The 22,155-nt window shown below is 52.6% G+C and overlaps 1 protein-coding gene and 3 long non-coding RNA genes across 7 annotated transcripts in view; 2 read left to right on the plus strand and 2 right to left on the minus strand.

Moving 5' to 3' along the window:
- The first annotated feature begins 62 nt into the window (after positions 1–62).
- Positions 63–12,822, plus strand: LOC123379930. Its single transcript, XR_006585005.1, has 2 exons — positions 63–634; positions 11,380–12,822. It is a non-coding gene; the product is annotated as an uncharacterized LOC123379930 (long non-coding RNA).
- On the plus strand, positions 2,635–4,596 carry LOC123379931. The gene is made up of 2 exons (XR_006585006.1): positions 2,635–3,333; positions 3,513–4,596. It is a non-coding gene; the product is annotated as an uncharacterized LOC123379931 (long non-coding RNA).
- On the minus strand, positions 4,328–12,269 carry LOC123379932. Its single transcript, XR_006585007.1, has 2 exons — positions 12,150–12,269; positions 4,328–4,559 (listed from the first exon to the last, which is right to left on the minus strand). It is a non-coding gene; the product is annotated as an uncharacterized LOC123379932 (long non-coding RNA).
- Positions 12,823–16,985: 4,163 nt separating the features above from the next.
- NDST1 (N-deacetylase and N-sulfotransferase 1) overlaps positions 16,986–22,155 on the minus strand; it is a 62,485-nt gene continuing 57,315 nt past the window's right edge. For all 4 annotated transcript variants that reach the window (XM_023260438.2, XM_045036881.1, XM_045036886.1 and 1 more), the window contains exon 15: positions 16,986–22,099. In XM_023260438.2, coding sequence (XP_023116206.2) covers positions 21,980–22,099 — 120 coding nt within the window. In that variant the 3' untranslated portion in view covers positions 16,986–21,979. The remainder of the gene's footprint in view (positions 22,100–22,155) is intronic.

Here is a 22,155-nt window from a genome sequence, read left to right on the forward strand (position 1 = left end):
ATCGCCTGTGTATAACACCCAGTGCTCATCCCAACAAGTGTCTTCCTCAGTGCCCCTTGCCCATTTAGCCACCCCCCTCCTCCCATCCTTTTAAAAGCCTGCTCAAATCCCAGCTTGCCAAAGCCTTCACGTGTCGGGTGCCACGGCCCCTTCATCACCCAAGGCAGTGCAGACTCATGAGAGAGTTTGAGCTTTGGAGAATCATGCCTGGGTTTGAGTTCTGACCAGCTGTGAGTCTTGGTTCTCTTGCCTGTTAAAAGGGGGAAAGATGGTATTGATAATACCCGCCTTATTGGGCTATCAGGAGGAGTAAATAAGAGAAGGCATATAAAATGCCTGGTGCCATTGTTGCTACAGTTAGGGTTCAGACTGCTCTGAGCTCCTGCCACGTATACAGAGCACAGCACCATTAGTCCTTCCGGTGGGCTTGTCTCCCCAAGAAAAGCCGTGGCCTTGGCGTGGGAGACGTGGCTGTTAAGTCTGACTCTGCCGCCCACTCCTCGTGTGACCTTGAGCAAGCCCGTCCTCTGGGCCTCGTACGACCGACCGGCTGAGCCGTCGTCAGTCCCTGGAGGATGGAACCCGGGCTGCTCTCCCTGCTATAGTCCAGTGTTGACCTCGGGGCCAGGCACAGGTAAGTCCTCAAGGCTGGCTTGAGAGGGCAAGGAAGGAGATCGAAGGGAGATGAAGCCGGGGCGGGGGAGGAGGGTAAAGGGAGGAAGGGAGGGTGCCGCTGCCCTTGTAGTTCAGAAACGCAGGTCCGGGGGAAGCTCTGGTTCTACGTGAGAAGCCAAGAAGGTGGTTTACAGACTGGGTTTACTGTGTCTCCAGCTGCCGGAGTCTGGACAAGCCTGGTCTGTTCGACTGTGTACCAAGGGCTGGGTGAGACTTGGAGGCACTCATGCGGCAAGCGCTCCCTCGGCCAGGCCACCGGCAGCCTGGGCGGGAAGGCAGCCTGCAGGGAGCTGGGGTGGGTCAGGGTGCATCCAGTGGCAGGGAGGGGGGCTGCCACTGTGTGCCGAGGGCGGGGCTCCTCCACTCCCCACCTCTGTGACCTTAGGCAGGTGACCTACTCCCCCTCCTCTGTGCGGTGGAGCTAATGATCGTGCCCGCTACTGGGGGCATTAAATGATGCGCTGGAAGTGTCCACCACATAGGAAATGCTCAATGAATGTGTTATCAAAATCACTGTTATCCTGTTGTTACAAGGGTGTATCTGAGTGTGAGGCAGAGGAGCGTAGGCTTCAGTTTGCGTGCATGTGTTTGTGAAAGGGAAGAGAATGCTGGAATGTTGTCCCGAGTAGCTGATGTGTGGGTTTGCGTGTGAAGTTGGATGAGAGTGCATACACGTGAACATCATGAAAGCTGCCGGTTCCATGCAGTTCACGGGATTCTTGGGTTCCAGGAACCCTTGAGAGGTCACCTCTAAGTCCATTCCCCTCCCCCCCGACACTTCTCCAAGAGTCACCCCTCAGGCTGCATTGTCACACCTCCTTCTCCCCGGGGACCAAGGAGGCGGGTCCTCTAAGACCCCAGCCACAGCTGTCTGGCGGTAAGCAGACCCATCACTGCACAGCACTGTGCCTGTGGTAAGTGCTCAGGAGTGACGTCCTGCCTTTGTGCCTGCCACAGTCCCTACATGAAGTCACGGAAGTCCCTGCCGGCCAGGTGGGATTACAGAAGAGGGTGCTGTCATCCACGGACCATATGCACTGGAGAGAACTGTGATATGGGGTTCTCCCAGTTCGCAGGTGGGCAAAGTGAGGACCAGACAGGACTTAGCCAAGTTCTCCTCAGTTCCAGTCCAGGATGTCCCCACTCCTTGGTGTCCTTTAGAGAACATTAGGGAAAGATGTGTCCCTGGGCCGGCAGTGACAGCCAAGTGTCCCCGCAGGTACCACCGCCTTCCTCCAAAGGTGGGGCCAGGCCAGGGTGGACGTGGAAGGCAGCCTCCAGCATGAAACACATGAGCTGAGTTGGGGGAACGAGGGCTCACGCGTGCAAATTAAATGGGGCCAGGCTTTCAGAAGGTCAGTTTGATCGTATGTCCCTCAAAGCCCCCACAGGACACATTCTTCAACCAACTGAGTTTACTTCTTGGAATTCATCCTAAGGAAATAAACTACATGCGAACAAAGGTGTAGGTACAGACAGACTCGGTGCGACACTGTCCATTTGAGAGAAATTCTGGAAATTTCCCCAAAGCCAACGACATGAGGCAGCTGCATAATGAAAAGGCAGCCGCAAGGTCGATGTGGATCCACATTTCTGAACGTGGGCAGATGTTCACAGCGTGCTGCTGAGTGGAGGAAGGCAGGTTGCAGAGCTAGACGTGTGTGATGAGCCCATTTATTGAAAAATATGCATACATAAATATTTATATCCACAGACACAGAATATAAATAAAAGAAGAACTTGCACCGTGTTAGCAGTTAATAATCATACATGGTGAATCTTGGGGGGAATGTTTAGTTCTCTTTTATTGTTGCTCCTTATGTATTTTTTTCCTGTTTTAATTATTATGTATTTAATTTTTTTTAACGTGTATTTATTTTTGAGACAGGGAGAGACAGAGCATGAACAGGGGAGGGGCAGAGAGAGAGGGAGACACAGAATCCCAAGTAGGCTCCAGGCTCGGAGCTGTCAGCACAGAGCCCGACGCGGGGCTTGAACTCACGGACCGTGAGATCATGACCTGAGCCGAAGTCGGCCGCTCAACAGACCAAGCCACCCAGGCGCCCCAATTATTATGTATTTAAAACCAAAATCATTAGAAGGCCAGAGACGATGGTGTGCCCTTTGCTACAATCATGGTTCTTGAGGGGAGCACGTGAGGCAATAAACCCTGGATGGATCTTAGCGCCTGCTGATGGAACACCACCTTCCTACCCAGAATCTGCCTTCAGACCCACTCCTCAAACCACAAATTCAGGGGCCTCACCCGGATCTCCCCACCCTGTGGAGGGTCCAGGCCCAGGTCACACCTCTGCCTGTGGCTCTGGCCAGAATATCCCAAGAGCCTTGAGCAGGTGGGACATTTTCCTCTTTGGAGCTTAAAGCTCTATTTTGGCAGCTGCGTGCCTCACCCAGCAGGACAGGGTGGGTGAGGACCACCATCCCCAATTCTGAACAGGGTCAAGGCCCAGGGAGACGCGGCCACTGGCCAAAGGTCAACAGCAGAACCAAAGCCACCTGAGCCCAGCTGCTGAGGAAAAGGAGGCAGAGGCTCAACATCTGGGCGGCTGCCCCCTGGCCCACTGCCGGTCTTCCCTGCCCCCATCCCAGCTCCGCAAAGGCCAGGAACATCTGGCTGCTGGCCTCATTCCAGGAGGGGTGAGTGGCGGCTGAGGGGCCTCCTTCCGCCAGGCCCTGCTGCTGTGGTGCAAGGCACATCAATCAAGGCTGCAGGGCTGGCTGGTGCTAGGAGGGAAGCCGATTCCTTCCCCACCCCCTCCCCAGACATTCCTGCGTAATGGAATCTCCTTTCCTGTCTATTTATTACCAACCCACAGAGCTCCGCCAAGCTCAGTCTGCAGATTCAAACCCCACCGGCCCTGACTTTTCCTGGGGGAAGGGGTTCCCCAGGGGCTACCTGGGAGGAGCACCAGACCCTAACCCTCACTGGTATGTCCCACCCTGTTCTTCCCGCCCTGCCCGTGCATTTGCTCAAGGGACCAGATCTGAGCTAAGCAATTCACACATTTTATGTGTCCTGACCGGGGAGACGAGCACTTTCTCACCATCTTCATGTTAACAAATGAAAAAACTCAGGCTCAGAGAAGTTAACTCACTTGCTCAGAATGACACAGCAAGTCAGAGTCTGCCTGATCTCCAAACCCAAGCTCATTCCTTGCTTTTCTTGCTGAAAATACTGTTCTTTCTCCATTGAATGGTCTTGGCAGCCTTGTTGAAAATCGGTTGACCACAGAGATGTGGATTTAATTCTGGACTCTCAGTTCTATTCCATTGATCTAAATGGCTAGCCCTACGCTGGTACCATATTGTCTTGCTTAGTGCTGCTCTGCAGTGAGTTTTGAAATTGGGAAATGTGAATCCTCCTACTTTATTCTCCTTTTTCAGGATCATTCTGGCTATTCTGGATCCCTTGAAATTCCATATGAACTCTGGAATTAGCTTATCCGTTTGTGCAAAGAAGTCAGCTGGGGTTTTGACGGAGATCGCATGGACTCTGTAGATCAGTTTGGAGAGTATTGCCATCTTAGTAATATTAGTGGAATCTTCCAATTTATGAGTATCTGATATTTTTCCATTTATTTAGAGCTTCTTCAGTCTCTTCCAACAACGTTTTCTACTTTTCAGAGACAACTTTTGCACTTAATTTTGATAAATTTATTTGCATGCATTTTGTTCTTTTTGAAACGACTGTGAAAGAATTGTTTTCTTAATTTCAGTTTTGGATTGCTCGTCGCAAATGTACCGAAGCACAACAGAGTCTGGCATATTGCTCTTGTAAACTGCAACCTTGATGAACTCATTTATTAGGTCTAATAGTTCGTTAATGAGTTCCTTAGGGTTTTCCATGTACAGGATCATGTCACCTGTAAATAAAGATTAGTTTTACTTCCCTCTGTCCAATCCAGATCTCTTTTCAATTTTTTTTTCCCTCTTGCTTTGTAATTCTGACTACAATCTCCATTACAGTGTTGAGGGAAGAAGCCAGAGCAGACACCCTTGTCTTGGCCCTTCTCTTCTTCCTGTCCTACATCTCGCCCCTTCCTTTCCCCTGCTTCCTTTTCTTCACCTGCTAACCCAAACCGTGGGTGAGGGTAGGGGCTATCAGGAGAGAATACACACACACACACACACACACACACACACACACACAAGGTAAGTGGCAAGAATCCCACGAGAAAGAAGGAAATCAACATATTGGACAACTGAAAGCTCAAGGAGGAAATACATCAGGAACCCCACTATGTAACAGAGGGAATTGAAGCTCAGAAAAGAGATGAAACAACTAACATTTATTATATACCTACTATGTTCCAGATACCCAGGGTACACAGGGGAATCAGACAATGAAGGCTCAAAGCTGGAGTTCAACCTGAGATCAAAATTCAAGGAGACACACACTTATCTTACAACGAGGAAAAACATAAAAGGACCTGTTTACTGTCACAGGAAAACCTCTTTCAGTTTCTAGAAAGTAGCAGGGCTAAGAGCTGTCACAAGAGCAGCGGGATAAAGACTCTGATTCCGGTTGGGCCCCTGCTCCTTTGCTACGTCGATAGGATCTTGGGTGCACAATGAGCATCCCCGTGACTTAGTTTACCCTTCTGTAGAATGGGGAGAATTCGGGTAGCTACTTCAGAGGGCTGTTGTGAGGATTACAGTAGTTAATATGTGAAGTGTTTAGTAGAGGCATGTAATGAAGCTATGTGGTTGCTCTTCTGTGTGTTTGACACCCACAGACACCAGCCTAGTTGTGTGGGAAGCTGGTGGGGGGTGGGTGGGTGATGAGGCTGCCCATGCTGGGGTCTTGCGAATGGACTTGTCCTTGGTGCTTGGATCCCTTTGAGTCATGGAAGAAACTGACATGACTTCTGTTCCATGGTGTTTGTCAAGGGCTTACTATGTCCAGGCCCACTGCTGGGGACTTCTCAAAGATGACAATAATGGTTATTATTCTTATTGTAGCTTACTATATGTGTCAATCAGGGCTCAGCCAGAGAACCACAATCAGTAGGAGGAACACACTAAAAGATTTATTGCAAGCAATTGGCTTATACAATGGAAGGGGCTGGTTAGCAAGTTGGAAATCTGTATGGGATGGCTAACTTTATGTCAATTTATCTGGGCCCTGGAGTGCCTAGATACCTGGCCAAACATTATTCTGGGAACTTCCCTGAGGATGTTTTTGAATGAGATTAACATTTGTATCCGTAGACTGAGTAAAGCAGATTCCCCTCCCTAATGCAGGTGGGTCTCATCTAAGCAGTTGAAGGGCTTGAAGAACAAAAAGGCAGACTGTCCTAGATGTAAGGGAGAATTCTTTCTGCCTGAATGCCTTTGAGCTGAGACATTGGCTTCTTCCTGCCATTGGACTTGAACTGAAACATTAGCTGTCCTGGACCTCAGGCCTTGGAACTACACCATCAGCTTGCCACCACACCACATATATACATAATCAATAGAATGTGTGTATACATACACACAAATACATTCCCTTGGTTCTGTTTTTCTGGAGAACCCTACCTCATACAGCTGTCAGGCCCAAGTGGAATCTCTTCTTCAGGGACACATAGGCTCTGCTCTGAAGGTCTTCTGCCTGATTCAGTTAAGGCCCATCCAGATTATCTAGGATAATCTCCCTCACCAAACGTCAACCGGTTATGGACTACAGTTACACCTATAAGATACCTTCCCAGCAACAGCTAGGTTCGTGCCTGACTGGATAGCTGGGCACGGTAGCCTGGCCAAGCTGGCATACTAAATGGACCAACACAGCATGGGCCAAATGGGACGCCAAGCCCATGGCCACATGTCAGCTAATTGGTTTCCCTAACAGTCCCATGAGGAAGATTTTTTTTTTAACTTTTTTTCTAGAAGAAAGTGACTGGCCCGAGGTCACAGCGTGGCGAGGGACGAGCTGACGTTTGAACCCAGGTTGCCCCCCCCCCCACATGCTGTTCACCAACCCCAGGTCCTGCATCCCTACCCGATCCTCCTCAGCCCTCACACAGCCAGCCCCCTGTGGTAGATTCTCCCCTCTGCTTTAGAAGCAGGTGGAGGCTCACAGAGGGCCGGTGGGCGTCCTGGTCGCTCAGCCAGGAAGTGGAGAGCTGTTTCACATCCGCTCAGATTCCCCTCCTCGCAACAGCCATCTTCTCGCCTCCCCTTACCTCAGCTGTCCGCCCCCAAAGGAAACCGCGGACCCTCTTCTCCTTTTTAATTGTATTGATTTATTTTTTATGTTTACTTATTTTTGAGAGAGACAGAGCGCGAGCGGGGGAGGGGCAGAGAGAGAGGGAGACACAGAATCGGAAGCAGGCTCCGGGCTCTGAGCGGTCAGCACAGAGCCCGACGCGGGGCTCGAACTCACGGACCGCGAGATCATGAAGTCGGACGCTTACCCGACTGAGCCACCCGGGAGCCCCGAAACGCTGACCTTCTGCCCCTGAACGCCCTGTGTCTCATGGACACCCTCTTCCTCCTGGCTTCAGCATTGTGCTGTGTAAGGAGGGGCAGGGCTCTTTTGGATTGGACATTGGAGGGCCTGCATGCCTTGGAGCACAGGGTGGGGCCCAGGGATGCCTGTCTCCAGGGAGCTCCTATTCTGGGGCTAGTCCCACCCCTGGGGATGTCCCAGGGCCATCCTGTGGGAGACACCCAGCCAGGACCACAGGCCCTCAAAGTATCTCTGTCACCAGCCTCAGGCTGGACAAGGCCTGAGTTGCCCAGTAGAACGTGCTTTCCTCGGGAAACCAGAGCGTCTTCTGAGACACCAGGCCCCCGAAGGGTCCTGGCTTAGCCAAGACTGTGGTCAGTGCTGGCCATAGTCTGGCCTGCACACCCCTTCCTGTGGGGGCCTCAGTGCCAGGGAGGCGGCCCTGCGAACAATGCCCTGCTCTGTTCCTGGCGTGGGAGGGGATGGTTAGTTTAGCCGCACCTCACCCCAGCGGGGGATCCAATGCTCCCCTGCTCACCTCCACTAACCGGAGCCTTCAGGCCCCGGAGGAAACACAGACACCCCACACTTAGCACCCTCCCAACTCCCAGACAGGCCACGACTCAGAGGTCAGGAGTTAGAGCCAAAATGCCTTTAGGGGTCCTAGGTCCCACGATCTAGGGATGGCATCTCAGCAGAGCCAGCCACGGTCACCCAAAACCCCACCCCAACCAATGTGGCTCCATCTTTGCTCAGACCCTTTGATCAGGCCTCAGGCCTCATCTGGTGAATGAGAAGGGCTCAGAGAGGCTAAGCAGCTGCCTCTGCAGCTAGGAAGCAGCAGAAATGGAACTCAGACCCAGGTCTGTGAGTCTCCAGAGCCTGTGGTCTTAATCACTGCACCAAACCATCCTTTCGAAATCCTGAAGTGACCATGAGTCCCAGGGCGCAGGGTACCCTGCACAGACCTCAGCACGCGGACACACACATGCACACACACACACGCGCACACACACGCACACCTTCCTTAGCGCCCAACCCTGCCAAAGAGAGTCTTGGAAAGCCTCGGGGCCCAGTCCCCCACCGCTCACACGGAGGGGGCCTCTGAGCCTCCCAAGTCCCCAGTCTGGGTCCAGGAGTCAGGGTCCCCTTGGTGGCTACACAGGTGGAGGAGGAGGCCAGTCCTGCCCTGGAGCTCCCCTCAGCCCTGCAGGCCTGCAGGTCAGCTGGACCTCCTCCCCCAATCCTCCCAGGGCCCACAGGCCCCGGGCCAGGCTTGGCTTCCGGAGCTGCCGCCACCTTGGCCGGCTACACCACACATGGTTTCAATCAGCAGCCTGCGGGATGAATGGTGCCTTGTGAGAGCTCCACGGGGCTCACCTCGCGCACAACAGCCAGGTGGGGCACCCTCGGGGAGGCAGGAGTGCAAGGGGACGTCAGGTGGGGGACGAGCCGGGGGTGCAGGACAGCACAGAGGGAGGAGCCAGGACCTTGTGGTCAGACGGGGTGAGGTCCCAGCCCGGCCACCCACAACGCGCCAGACATCTCCAGGCCTCGGCTCAGGTCTCCGGGTAAAGGGGAGCAACGAGCCCCATCAGGGGGTTGTGAGCATTCAGGGAGATGATGCCTAGCACGCCGTGAGGGGCTGGCACACAGTAGGCGCTCTGTACCTGGCGTCCCACCTGTCAGGGAACCGGGAGCAGGAGGCTCACAAACTCGATTTAATGGGGAAGGGAGAGGAGGCGACTTCATTTGTGAAGGGGGGAGGCTGCCATCAGCTGCCTCCGCCAGCCGCCTCCACAAGGCCAAGGGGCCTCCCACAGGGAGCTCTAGAAGCAGGCCCCAGGTCCGTGAAGGGGGGAGACGCCGCACCCCAGCCCTGTTGGAGAGGAGAGCTTGAGGGTAGCCGGCACAAGTCATAAGTAATGTTTACTGAGTACTGAGTGGAGGCTGCCCTCCGTGCCTCCTTCTGTGGATGTTTCCATTTTACACACAATAAAACTATGACTCAGAAGGGGAAGGTGACCAGGCTACAGCCACACAGCTGGTGAGACGCAGAGCTGGGATGTGAGACCATGCGATGGGTGGCCGGCACGGGGCACCCCCCACCCACCACCAACGGAGATGAGAGCTCATTTTCTGAGGGTCTCTCGTGGACAGGGCGGGTGGGGGCCGTGCTTCCTGGCATCCCCACTCAGCCTCTTTTCCCGTCCACAGAGCTTTCAGTGACCCAGTCTGGGGTGCGCAATGACCCAGGTCCTCTGCCCTGCCTCCTGCCCACCACCAGGCAGAGTCCGGTGCAGAGTGTGGCCTCTGGGCATCTGAGAATAGAGAGGTGGGAGGGAGGCAGGGGCAAAAAAACCTCATCATGTTTCTTTGCGCTGAACCAGTATGCGGGTCCTGTCAGCACTGGGATAACAGGCAGACCCCTTACCCCGTGGACAAGGCCCCGTGGACCCCACAAAAGCCTCAAGCTTCATGACCCCTCCTTCCTCTCCACCCCGCCGCCTCCACTCTCCAGGCTAAGACCCTTCGGATGCTGGCAGCCCGTGGCTATCCAGCCCTCTCCTCCAGGCTTTGCCCAGGATTTCACCTGCCTGGAACCCTCTCCTGCCCCACCCTGGCTAGCCAGTCCCCCAAATCCCAGCCAACCGAGCACTCTGTGCACGAGGATGCCCGATCTGCCGCACCGGGCTCCAGGGCATCCCTTCATGTGTTTCTGGGAGCAGAGCCCTGGGTCCTTGTGGACCTCCTGTGGGATTGGCCCCAAATTCAGAATCTAATCTAGATCTGCAGGGGAAGGAAATGAATCCCCTCTGTTGGAGATGGGATGCCACCTTTTCAGACTGGTTTTCTCTTATCCTTTTCTTTTATTTATTATTTTGAGAGAGAGTCAGGGAGAGAGAGAGTACATGCGCAAGTTGGGGAGGGGCAGAGAGAGAGGGAGGGAGAGAGAGAGACTCCCAAGCTGGCTCTGCAGGGCTGAGCCCGATGCAGGGCTGGAACCCACAAACTGCGAGATCATGACCCGACTTGAGCCAAAGTCAGATGCTCAACCCACTGAGCCACCCAGGCGCCCCTCTAATTCCTTTTCTGACTCAGCCATCTATGGAGTCAAGCGGGCTGCCCTCCTGTGGAGACAAGGGGGTCATTCGCTGAGCAGCTCATCTCTAGCTCTCAGCCCTTCAGTGGTTCCCTGTGCTCCACTGAGAAACCATTTCTGGAGCACAGTTTAAAGAGCAAGACTTTCCTGCTGCTTTCTGTATGGACAGAATATCCATCTCAAGTAGCACCAGCTCAGCCAGGAGCCGGGTGTGCACAGCTCACCGGGTGCCCCCTGGCCACCCTGACGCCCTTGCCCTCTGGTGTGATGGGTCAGTAAGGGCCATTAGAGAAAGCAGCCTTGTAGAAATAACTATGGACAGTCTTCAAGGGTTAAGCCGCATAAATATTCAGCGTGGCTTTGTTTATGGTACTAAAAATCTAACACGATGCACATATTCAACCATCAAATACAGTATGGTACATTCACAAACTGAACCCCATAAGGAGGAATTTTTAATGACACCAGAAGATCGTCATAATTTATCACTAAGAGAAAAAAACAGCAGATTATGAAACATTAATGTGGGAAGAGGGAAACCAGCCTCTGGGCAGATATGTAAAAGGAGTGGGGGAGGGGGGGCACCTGGGTGGCTCAGTTGGGTGAGCATCCGACTCTTGATTTCGGCTCAGGTCACAATCTCAGGGTTTGTGAGTTCGAGCTCCGCATTGGGCTCAGCACTGGCAGTGTGGAGCCTCCTTGGGATTCTCTGTCTCCCGCTCTCTCTGCCCCTCCTCCAGTCGCTCACTCTCTCTCAAAAATAAGTAAGTAACCATTAAAAAAAGAAGAAGAAGTAGGGTTGTAGGCTAGGAGTATAGACTTGGAAGCTAGAAAGCCTGGGCCCAAGGGCAGACTTGGCCACACTAGAGCCAGGAGACGATGGACAAGTCTCCAAACCTAAACGCTAGACTTGCATCATCTATCAAATAGGAAGGACTCTGGTCCTGTGACGTCTCAGGCACTTAGCACAGTGAGACTAGCACAGACCAAGCATCCAATAAACATTGCAGCTTTTATGATTGTATACACCAAAATGTGGGCAGTACTTGCTGTGTGGAGTGATTTCAATTGTCTTAGGATTGGCTGATTTGTATTTTTAAAACTTTCTGAAACAAATGTGAATTCCTTGTATTAATTTCAAAAATAGAAACAAGCACGACCCGCACAAGGAAGCAGCTGGTTTCCCACCAGCGTGTTGCTGAGGACGTCACTCCCGACGATGCACCGATGAGATTTTCTGGGAGAAACTGATCTGCTTTTGGTGTCAGGTTTCCCTGAACACCCCGGCTGCCTGGAGGCTTCGAGCCACAGCGGGGTGCCTAACCTCAATGTCCAGTGGGGGGGGGGGGGGATCACTGAAATCCACTACGACCCAGCGATACAGCGTGTGGAGGACAATGCGTGAAGGAGTCCCACCAAAGAGTTAGAAGCGTGACCCCAGCGACCAGACCAGGAGGACACATGCTTCAGATTCTGTTTACTTCCCTGGTGCTTGCAATTCTTTCAAACAATCTCGTATCACAATAAAAAAATGGAAATGATACGATCGGCTACAGTAGAGAAACGCTTAATAACACGTAAAAATGTGGACAACTTGTTACGGTTAAGAAGAGATTTGAGAAACAGAATGCCAGTGTTTTCTCATTTCTACAAAAACAACTTTACACGTCCGACAGAAGGGCAAAGTCCTGAAACGTGAACTGTGGTTTTCCCGAGTGGTGGGACACATTTTCATTTTCTCATTTGTCTGTATGTTTTCAATTTTCCACAATTGACATCTATAACTTTAGTGATTTAAAAAAAAAAAAAAAAAGGGTACTTTCTTAAAAGGAAAGATTTGGCCCAAGATTTGGCCCGAATTTGTAGCCTTTGTCTTGCCTCCACTTTCTCCCCTCCCCCACAGGCCTGTTTTCTCACCTGATTTTAATTGGCGCCATCGTGCTGTCCTTTCCGTGTCCCTGAAAAAGGCCCGAAATCCTTGTGGGAGCAAGGCGAGGCAGAAGCCAGGGCCCAGGTCCAGCCCGCTGCTCCCCATCAGTGGTCCCCCGGCACCCCACGCCGCCTCCTCGAGTACTGTTCTAATTAGCGGGGACGCTAAGCAGACCCAAAGGCGGAACTATAAACACCAGAGGCAAAGACCCATAAACAGCTGGGTAACTGACTCCAGCTTGTGCAGATGGGCCTGGCCCTCCTTCACACTAATGGCTGGGTGGGGGCTGGGCTAGCCATTGAGGACGTGCCTCCGCCTCCCCTCCTTAGACCACAAGCTGCTATGAGCCAGGCAGTTAGAATATTGGTGCGTTAGTCTTAGGTGAGCTTATATCCACATGGGCAGGGGGTTTGAGGACCAAGGATCTTCAAGGTCCCCTGAGCCCCATTACCTGCCCCGGGGCCTCAACTTACCTATCTGTAAAATGGGGAAGAGAGGAACTAAGAGACTAAATGGGCCTTCTTAGCTCTACCACATCATGCCTAAATGTATATACTGGAACTAAATGCCTATGATATACCTAACTAATATAATAAAAATATATACCATGTGATAATATAAACATATGCTACAATAAAATTATCTGCACTGTAACCTAAACATCATATTATATATTATTGCATCATACTCTTCAATCTTGTATTTCTGTTTTTTTTTATGACCATCTACGGATATCTGTGATCAGAGAGTATAGAGAGGCAAGCCAGGAAGACTTCCTGTATGAAGAGAGATTTAAGGGCTGTGGATTTGACAGGCAGGAAAAACAAGCCTCCAAAAAAGTCATAATGGAGGGGAAGGGAGAGTCTTGAAAGAGAAGAGATTTACGGTACTTTTGCGACATCATCTGGGGCAGGGATGGATCCATGCCTATCTCCTACCCTAGAAGCACACAGCCTGGGGCTGTAGAGAGCAGGAAGAAAATACGCTGGATGGAAATGACCAAGACTTGCTGGTTGTGAGAAATAAGCTCACCGCCCCAATCAATGGGGGGACACGGAGCCTCGGAGCACAGTGAAGCAGGCTTTAACGAACGTTCCTTTAAGGGCGGGTGTCTGACGAAGAAGCACACTCGGCGGTTACAGCAGGCAATTTATCTCCTAGCGTGCAAGTCCCTCCCCTGATTCCTCATTGGCTGAGCACTACAGAGGTTACAGCCTTACCGGAAGTGGCTTATGCCCATGTAAGGCAACAAGTAGTCTGATGGGAACAAATGAACATTCCTTGAGGTGATGCGAAGACTTCAGTTCTTTGGTGCATGCTCATTGCAAAGCCTGCAAAAAACAACCCCTCGAAATGGAGAGGGGAAGAAGAACCAGGAAATGAAGTGTCTAAGGCTTTGGGACTCCATTGTGTGTGTGTGTGTGTGTGTGTGTGTGTGTGTGTGTGATCGGCTGCGGGCAGGGGCGGGGGGGGGGCATTCATGCATATTTCCAATAGGTTGTAAACCTGTTGGTAATCAGCACAGTTTTTATTTGGTATTTCTGAAAATGAATCATCTCACTTCTCACACCGGCCTCTGATGACACAACAGAACCCCAGGGGAACTTGGTAGAGCACAGATTCCTGGCCTCTTCCCAGAGTTCCTGAATCAGAATCTGGAGCAGCAGGGCCAGGTGTTTGAATTTCAGGAACCGCTCGGTTGATGCTGAGGCAGGAAGTGTCCCTGTCTGGCACAGGTGGATGTTTGGGAACCCACGGTCCAGAGTTCCTAGTGGCTGGGGACCGAATGTGGGGTAGAGGTAGATTCTACCCTGCTCCGTGCCTGAGCTTGCACAATAGAGCCCCGTGGGCTTCAGGCTGTGGGGCCTCACAGACCAACGACTCCAGCTGTGTGATCCTGGCAGAGCTACTTAACCTTCCTGAACCTCAGATTCCTCATCTATATAATGGGGATGATGCTAATACTTACCTCCGAGGGCTGTTGCGAGGGTTAAAAGAGATAGTCCTTAACAAGCAGAGGGCCTGCCTGACACACTGAGAAATGCTTTGTAGTATTCACATAATTTATTGATGTTATTATTTATAATATTATTACCCCACCTCCGTTAACCACCAGCCCAGCCTTCGGTGGAGACATTCCCACACTCTAGCTGTGAGAAGCTGGGGTGAGACTGCCCCTAGGTGGACACAGTCTAGACTGCACCGGATAAACCACCCACTAGAGGGTGAGTCAAACTACAAACTCCATTTCTCCCCCCTTATCTGTAAGTACTTCGGCGTGAACTTCTTGAGAAAAATTACAGACTCTTAACAATAATTAAAATTAGGAAATTTAATACTGATACAATACTACTATCCAATCCACACAGTTCATGTTCACGTTTTGCCGCTTGTCCCTACAGGGTCCTTTATAGCTAATTGTTTCCTGGTCTGGGGCCCCTCCAGGGTCACCCATGACATGCGATTGCCAGGTGTCTTTAGTTTCCTTTCATTCTGAACCATTTCTCAGCCTTTATCTTTCACGACCATGACATTTTTAGAGGTCAGGCCAGTTATTTTGCAAATCGTCTCTCAACAGAGATGTATCTGCTGGCTAGATCCGTGTTATGCTTTTGTCAGAAATCTCACAGGTGTTCAGCTGCCTCCATCTCATACCGTGTCGGGTTGTCCAGGACTGCTGATGTGGGCTCACACCCCCCCCCCCCATGTTAGCATGTGGGCGCTGGGCTCCGAGGGCCAGAGACTGTCGGCAAGTCTCACAGCTGGTCAGGATCCTCCACTCAGGATCTTGACGGGTGCTCAGGATAGCTGTGGCAAAGCGAGAACTTCCCCCCCACTGCCTGGGGCTCTGATGGGGGCCAAACGGCGAACTGCTGGGTCAAGGCCAGCTGTGTGGCCTTCATGGCATCATCCTTACAAGCCCCCTTTCTATGAACCCATTTTCATTCCAAAAATGATACACAAATATCCTATCTTTATATTTTTAATTTATTTATTTTGAGAGAGCAAAAGAGCATGTGCACACGGAAAGGGAAGAGAGAGGGAGAGAGAGAGAATCCCAAGCAGGCTCCAGTCCCAGGAAAAATATACACTATGTAGCATTCTTTCCAAAAATGGTCACACTATAGGCCAGTCTCACAGAAATTTTCAGGACTTGAAGACGGAGCTAATTATTTTCAACTGCATCATCACGTTCCAGCCTGTGGTGACACTAGGCTACTTAGCTGATCCCCTGTGGATGGACACCTAGGTTGTTTCCAGTATTTTACGATTATGAAACACACTGCTCTATGCACATGACCCAGGGCTTCACTGAGGAAAATGCCTACTTTGGGGAGCCTAGACTGTATCAGATTCCCTGGACTCCTCCTCAATTAGGGGAGGAGAGTCTAATATGCCTTTATTCACCCAACCTATTGGAAATGCAGAATCTTAAGGGGTGCCTGGGTGGCTCCATTGGCTGAGTGTCCAACTCATGATTTCGGCTCAGGTCATGATCCCAGGGTCATGGGATCGAGCCCTGCATTGGGCTCCGTGCTGAGCATGGAGCCTGCTTAAGATTCTCTCTCTCTCTCTCTCTCTCTCTCTCTCTCTCTCTCTCTCCCTCTGCCCCTCTCCCCAACTCATGCTCTCTCTCCATATATATAAAATGAAAAAAATAAATAATAAAGAAATGCAGCATCTTGGGACCTCTGAGAGCAGCTGGGTTGGATTTTCACAATGTGTTTCAAGGAGTTTTAGGGTTCCAAGATAGTCTGGGGGACAGAGAGGAGGAATTAGCTGGTGAGAGTCTGGACCCTGACCCCACTCCAATCGGAGCACCCCTGCCTTTACCTGGTTTCCAATTTTCTCTTTTAAAAATTAGTATTAGCTATTTTAAAATTCAAAAACCTCTGATGCAGCCTGACCCCCTTAACTGGCACAGGACTCCTTTCTGTAGCATACCTTCTGGAACTGCTCCCATTAGTGCGGCCTCCAGCCACAAACTGTGGGTGACACCACACGACCTGTACCGAGCTCCCAGCTGACAAACTTCAAGGGTCCCTGCAGGTGCTGCTCTCGTGCCCAGAGGCTGGCATTTTGTTATGTTCCCAGCTGTGCCCTTGTTCGCCCCTCGACAGCCGTCCACGTTCCGGTGGACCTTCTCTGGCTCGCACTCAGTGGCCTGGTTCAGTGTTCCCGAATCTTCCTGTGTATCAGGGGGTTAAAATGCACTTCACTGGGTCCCACTCAAAGGTTCTGAAAGAATGGATTTTGGGGTGCCCGGGAATGTACATTGTTTTAAAGCTTCGCAGGGGGATCTGAGGGAGCAGGTCCAGAGCCCCATGTTGTAGACGGTGGGCCGGGGCCTCTGTCAAGCTTGGCCCTCAATCAGGCTGGGAGGGCTAGACAGTCACGTGTTTTAACCACAGTTTGGTTGCTCAGACAGTGGGACTCTCCAAATTAATTAGAATCCACAGGACTCATCGATCAAAGCCAGGGTTTCCCAAAACGGGGTGCCTCAGGGTGCTGGAGGTTACAATGCAGATGGCTGGGCCCCACTCCACATCTGCCAGAGATGTGCCACTTCTCGGGAAGTGTGGCCTGGGGATCTGCATTTTAAGCCGGTTCTCCAAGAACAGCCAGTGAGCCCAACTTCCTCCATATCCCTCAGAGACGAGGGAAACAGCATCAAAGAGTAAAATGCCTTCTCCCCCCCCCCCACCCCCGTCACCATCCACAGGGTGGCCACACTGGCTGTGGTGCAGACCCCCTGGATCTCCACCCCTCCCCTGCAGGCCTTTCAAAAAGTTCAGAGAGACAAGACAGACATGACCAGTGCATACAAATAGAACCCCACTTTATTAGCAGTTAGTTCGAGATTGTACATTAATGGAGGAAGGTTCCCACTTTTAACACAACCCAAAACGGCTGGTTCGAGAGCCCTGATCGGGTGAGCTGGGTAGCATCCCCTCTCCCCCCTCTCCCCACCCCACACAAGGGAAGGAAACCTCTGTCTGCTCCCCTAGTGTGCCCCCCACCCTCTCCAGTCAGCCCTCTCCTCTCCCCAGGAAATGACATGAATTTCATGCACAAATTACAAAAGGAGCCCTCTTGCTTATAATAAAAGCTAGCACAGTCATAGAAAACCCTCTCCTCCTTCATTCTCCTCAAGGGCCAGAGAGAGGAAGGAAAGAGGGAGGGATGAACTCATTAGGATAAAACACAGCCAGAGTCTCCCCAGGCCCTTGACGATGACCCTTCACAAAGCCCATGCCCGTCCCCTGTGGGAACTAAAAACATCTCTGGCTGTCGGAGCTGGCAAGGGCAAGCCCTGGGGGGGCAGCCAGCATTGCCTTGAGGGCGGGGACCTGGGCCCTCCACCCTCACTTCACCTAGAGCAGACCCGCTTCCTTCTTTGACATTTGAAAACCCCTGCTTTAGCCCCATCTGCTCATGCTACAAGTGGAGAAACTGAGGCCCTGGGAGGAAAACTGTCACGCAGCTACTAAATGTACCCAGTTGGGACGCAATTTCACATCTCCTGCCTCCAGCCCAGTGCTCTTCTCCTCACACCACAGCTTGGGGGAGGCAGTTCCCCAGCTAGGCCCTTCCCTGGTGCATCCCAGGGGCCTGGCTCTGCTCCAGTGCACACAGACCATGGGCCTCTGGGAAGTAAAAACCAGGAGGCCACAAAACAGAGAAAGAGGGAGACACAGAGAGAGAGAGAGAGAGAGAGATTCTATTTGGTGCCGTGTGGTCCATCGCCAGGATCAGAGCGGGTAGCACAGGGTTTTCTGAGCCAGAGGCATCTCCTTCCCAGAGGGCCCAGCCTCCTCCCCCTAGGGGGCACCCAGGGCCAGCTGCAATGGCCACCCCCTTGCCCTCCCCTGAGCTCCTGGAACCCCATCCAGCCCTTCTGCCGGTTTGGCACTTGGTACAGGTGACGGCAGAGGGGCATCTCAGGCCGGGATGAAGTTGTCGAGTCAGCACAAAAGGCAAAAATCCATACGGCCTGAATTCCCCTTGACAAGACAGGGGCTGGAGGAACATATTCTATGACACCATGAAGAAATGATCAGACAGACCCAGCATGTGGCACTCGGACAGGACAGCAGGCCTGCTCTCCTCAGAAATAACGTCATTTAAAAAAAATCAAAGTGAGCGGAGAGAGGATTTTTCAGCATTTCAAGAGACTGAGCGACAACCACAGTTATAAGGTACCATATATGCACCTTGACAGGATCCTGATTCCCAAACCAGGTATGAGTTACCTGGGGGACAAGTGAATATAGACTGAACAGCGGATGTTCTTAGGAAATCACTGCGGTCTTGGGTGTGCTACAGGCCAATTATGGAGGACAACGTCCTAACTCTTAGGGGACCCAGGCGGAAGCGTTTTGGTAAAGTCTCATGATATTTGCAGCAACTTACTTTTAAACTAATTCAGAAAAAAAATGTACACGCACAGAGAGCGAGAGAGAGAGAAAGAGAGAGAGAGAAAACAAATGCGACAACGTGTTCATTTGAAATCTAGATGGAGGGTACTGGGTGTTCAAAATAAAAGAATTGGTAAAACATGTTTTCACTTGCTCCTTTACCAACAAACCCATGGGGGACCCCTCCCCACTGAGACCACCAATCTCTGGGGGGTCAGCCTAGTTTTCCTCCACTGGAAACAGACCACTGCTCCCTCATCTGGGCCCCGGAGGTGCTGGCCCTCCGACGCACAGGCTTGGAAGAGGCCCATCTTTAAACTTCAGGCTCACCCTCCGAGCACAAGACGCCTGCACTACGGGCGGCTCTAGAACCCCAGGTGACTCGGGCAGCTGCAGGTGACCATGACACCTGTGCCCTCCCCCAGCAAAGGCTTGTGGAAAAGATGGCAGAATGGATGGTGGAGTCAGCTACATGACTTAAGCTATTTCTCTTTCTCCCTCTCTCTCTCTGTCTCTTTTATTTTTTGGCCAAACACAGTGAATTAGCGAACATTAAAGATGCTGCGATGCTGTACCCATTTGCACCTCTCGTGTGGAGGATCTGTGTGCTCAGTAGCTGAGAGCCCCTAGAGGGATTTATGTGTCCCGCTCCCCAATATCCACAGGTCCTGGCAGTGGGTCCACAAGAAAGATTCATCAGTGGGAAAGGAAGTCGCAGTGACCAGACAGACCTAGAACATGGGGCAGGTCAAGTCCCTAGCCTCCCAGAAGGGCCTGGACAAAATGCTCCAATATTTCCTCTGCTCCCACAGGGTCCCACAGGGTCCCACAGGGTCTCAAAACTGCCTGCTCCTTCCTGGAGCCAGAGGCGGAGAGAAATGGAGCTGCCTGCCCTCCAGGCCTTCTGAGCTCCCGGAGGTGGGAGCAGGCGTCCAGACACAGAGGGTACATTTCAACAGGTGGGAGCTGCGAGCTCTTCACAGGCCACGGAGCTCGAAGGTGGGGGACGACGCTGGGGTCTGCACTACGGAAGACCCCGTCCTGCGAGTCTGGGCCGTGGCACCAGCAAGCGTTCACGGGCGTACGAGCAGGCACACCACCCTGTCCTCAGACACTCTGTTCCTCATCCCCGGCGGGGTCGACACTGCCCGGGGTTCCCAGGCTCAAAGGCCCCGAGGAGAAGCATGATGGGAAGGCTTCTCTCGCAGGACAGCGGACCCACACGCAGCTCTTCTGCTGAGTATCCACCCAGGGAAGAACTTGAAAAGAGGGGACGGGTTCAGAGCTCAGCCAGACCCGGCCCCCCCGCACACTGGGGAAGGACCTCTTGGGGAGAGCAAGGCAGGACTGCAAATGCAGATCAGGAACTGAGAAGGCTCAAAGGCACCCTGGCTGGGAAGGAGTGGTTTGTCCCCTATCCTGGAATGACCACGGGTGTGACTGAGGGAGGGACAGGAACCTGGCACAGAGTAGGGTCCCAAGGATGGGCTCAGAGGCAGTGTGGCATTGGAAGAAGAGCACTGGACCCAGAATCGGGAGCCTCAGATTCAGTTCTCAGCTCCGCGTGCACCCAGTTCTGAGACATCGGCCAAGGAGGCCGCCTCCCCTTTCTGGACCTGTTTCCATACCCGTCAAAGGACCCTTCCAGCCCCAAGATGCTAGAGTCTTCCGAACAGGACGAGGCTCTCCAGAAAGGGATTCCTGGAGGTGGGCTGGAAGCTAACCTGGCAGTGGGAGGGGCTGGGGACAGGCGCCCAGCCTTCGTCACTTCACATTGTTAAAGAAGGGGGTAGGAGCAGACCCTAACCAGAAAACAGCCCCGAGATCCCATGGTCTGTGGCGGGGGAGGGGGGCCTGGAGACAGTTCAGTGGGTCCCAGCGGGCAGTCCGGCTCCCAGGGCAGCTCCCAACCTAGCACCATATGAGGGGGAGGGGACAGGCTGGCCTTCGGCCCCCCAGCCTCCCGCCCCAGCCCTGCTGTTGCCTTTGGCCAGAATTTCTCCAGGGTCACTGTGCTTCACGAAGCCAGGTTTCCTGGAGGGAGTAGGTCTCTCCTGTTCATCTCACCACCCCAGTTCATCCGCGGTAGCCCCAGGACAACCGCGACACTTGGGGAAGGAACAGAGACCTCTCCAAGGGACACCTCCAAACTGTCTCCTGGAGGCCCGGACATATGAAGACACACGCCCTCCTCCATCCTACCATCCCATTCTCTAGCACTGAGATGTGACACTGGGGCTTGCCACCATTTTGTATGACTGAATTAAAAATAAACCCAACCAAAAAAAATAGAATATATATATATACACATTATATATATATATATATATATATATATAACACAGTGCGACCCCAGCACCCAGGGTATAAACTCTGGCACCAAGAAAAAAACAAAATATTAAAATACTTTAGCTTCTTAGTATTTGGGAGGGGGTTAAGGGGGTCTCTAGGAGCCCTTGGCCACAGGTAGCTGGGGCAAAGCCATGGACAGCAGTCTCACCCACTCTGCCCAGTGTCTGCCAGGGGCCAAGGTTGGGTGGGCGTGGGGACAGCATATGTACATTGGGACATGTATACTGGCAGACTCCTGAACCGCCTCAGTCTTTTACCACAGGAAACACCACACGTCATATCCCAGGGTGAGGAACAGGGGTAGGGAGGCCTGGGTCTCTGGGTCCAAATGGCATGGCGGTGCCCCGGGGTCCTGAAGAAGGCCCCAAGGACTGGGTGGATACTGTAGGGATCAGCGATCCTTTACCCAAAAGGGAAGGTGAGATGTGAAAGTATTAACCAGAATGTGTGAGGAGGTCCAGAGTTCTCTTGAGGTGGCCACCCCCACATCCAGCCTAGTGACTCTGGGTGCCCCGCTGACCCCTCTGAAGTGCCTGGCTCAAAACAGTCAGGGAAGCATCCAGTCTCTCTCCCTGGTTTGGCAAAAGGCCCGGCTGGGCTCTTCTCCCTATTGTCTGGAGGACGGGGAAAATAGGGCAGCTAATACTGAGGGGATACCCTGCCCGGAGCAGGGAGTGATGGGATGACGGGGAGGGTGTGGTTGGTAGAACACAGTGAGGGACAGAAAAGAGTCTCAAGGACTCCCTCCTACCAGGAAGTGGCCTCCCCCCAACAGGAAGTGGCCTCCCCATGGAAGGCTGTGAACGGAACGGACCCCTGGTGGCTAAGGAGGTCCTGTAGGCCACAGACCCGGCACTGGATGCTCTCAAGTGCCTGCGGACCTGCCTGGGCTCTTCTCCTGGCCCTGCCTGGGCCTCAGCTGAGTATTGCTCATAAGTGCTTGGCCAGCCCGGGCCCAGCTCCCCACTCTGCAGGTCAGTCTGGCTCAGCATGCGGCAGGCCGTCCAGGCCATCGCAAACGTTCAGTGTGGCTGAGGTGGCCGTGGCTACCTGGTGTTCTGGAGGTCCTCCCGCAGCCAGGTGGGCAGTGTCTGGCCCATCTTGTACAGCAGCTTAGAAAGCTCGATGTTGTGGTCCCGATAATAGTCTTTCAGGAAGGCGCGGGACTGGAACGGGAAGGAGAGTTCAGATCTCAGTGACGCGCTGATTCAAGAGGGATCCC

This window comes from Felis catus, chromosome A1, assembly GCF_018350175.1.
Source record: "Felis catus isolate Fca126 chromosome A1, F.catus_Fca126_mat1.0, whole genome shotgun sequence".
Lineage (NCBI taxonomy): Eukaryota > Metazoa > Chordata > Mammalia > Carnivora > Felidae > Felis > Felis catus.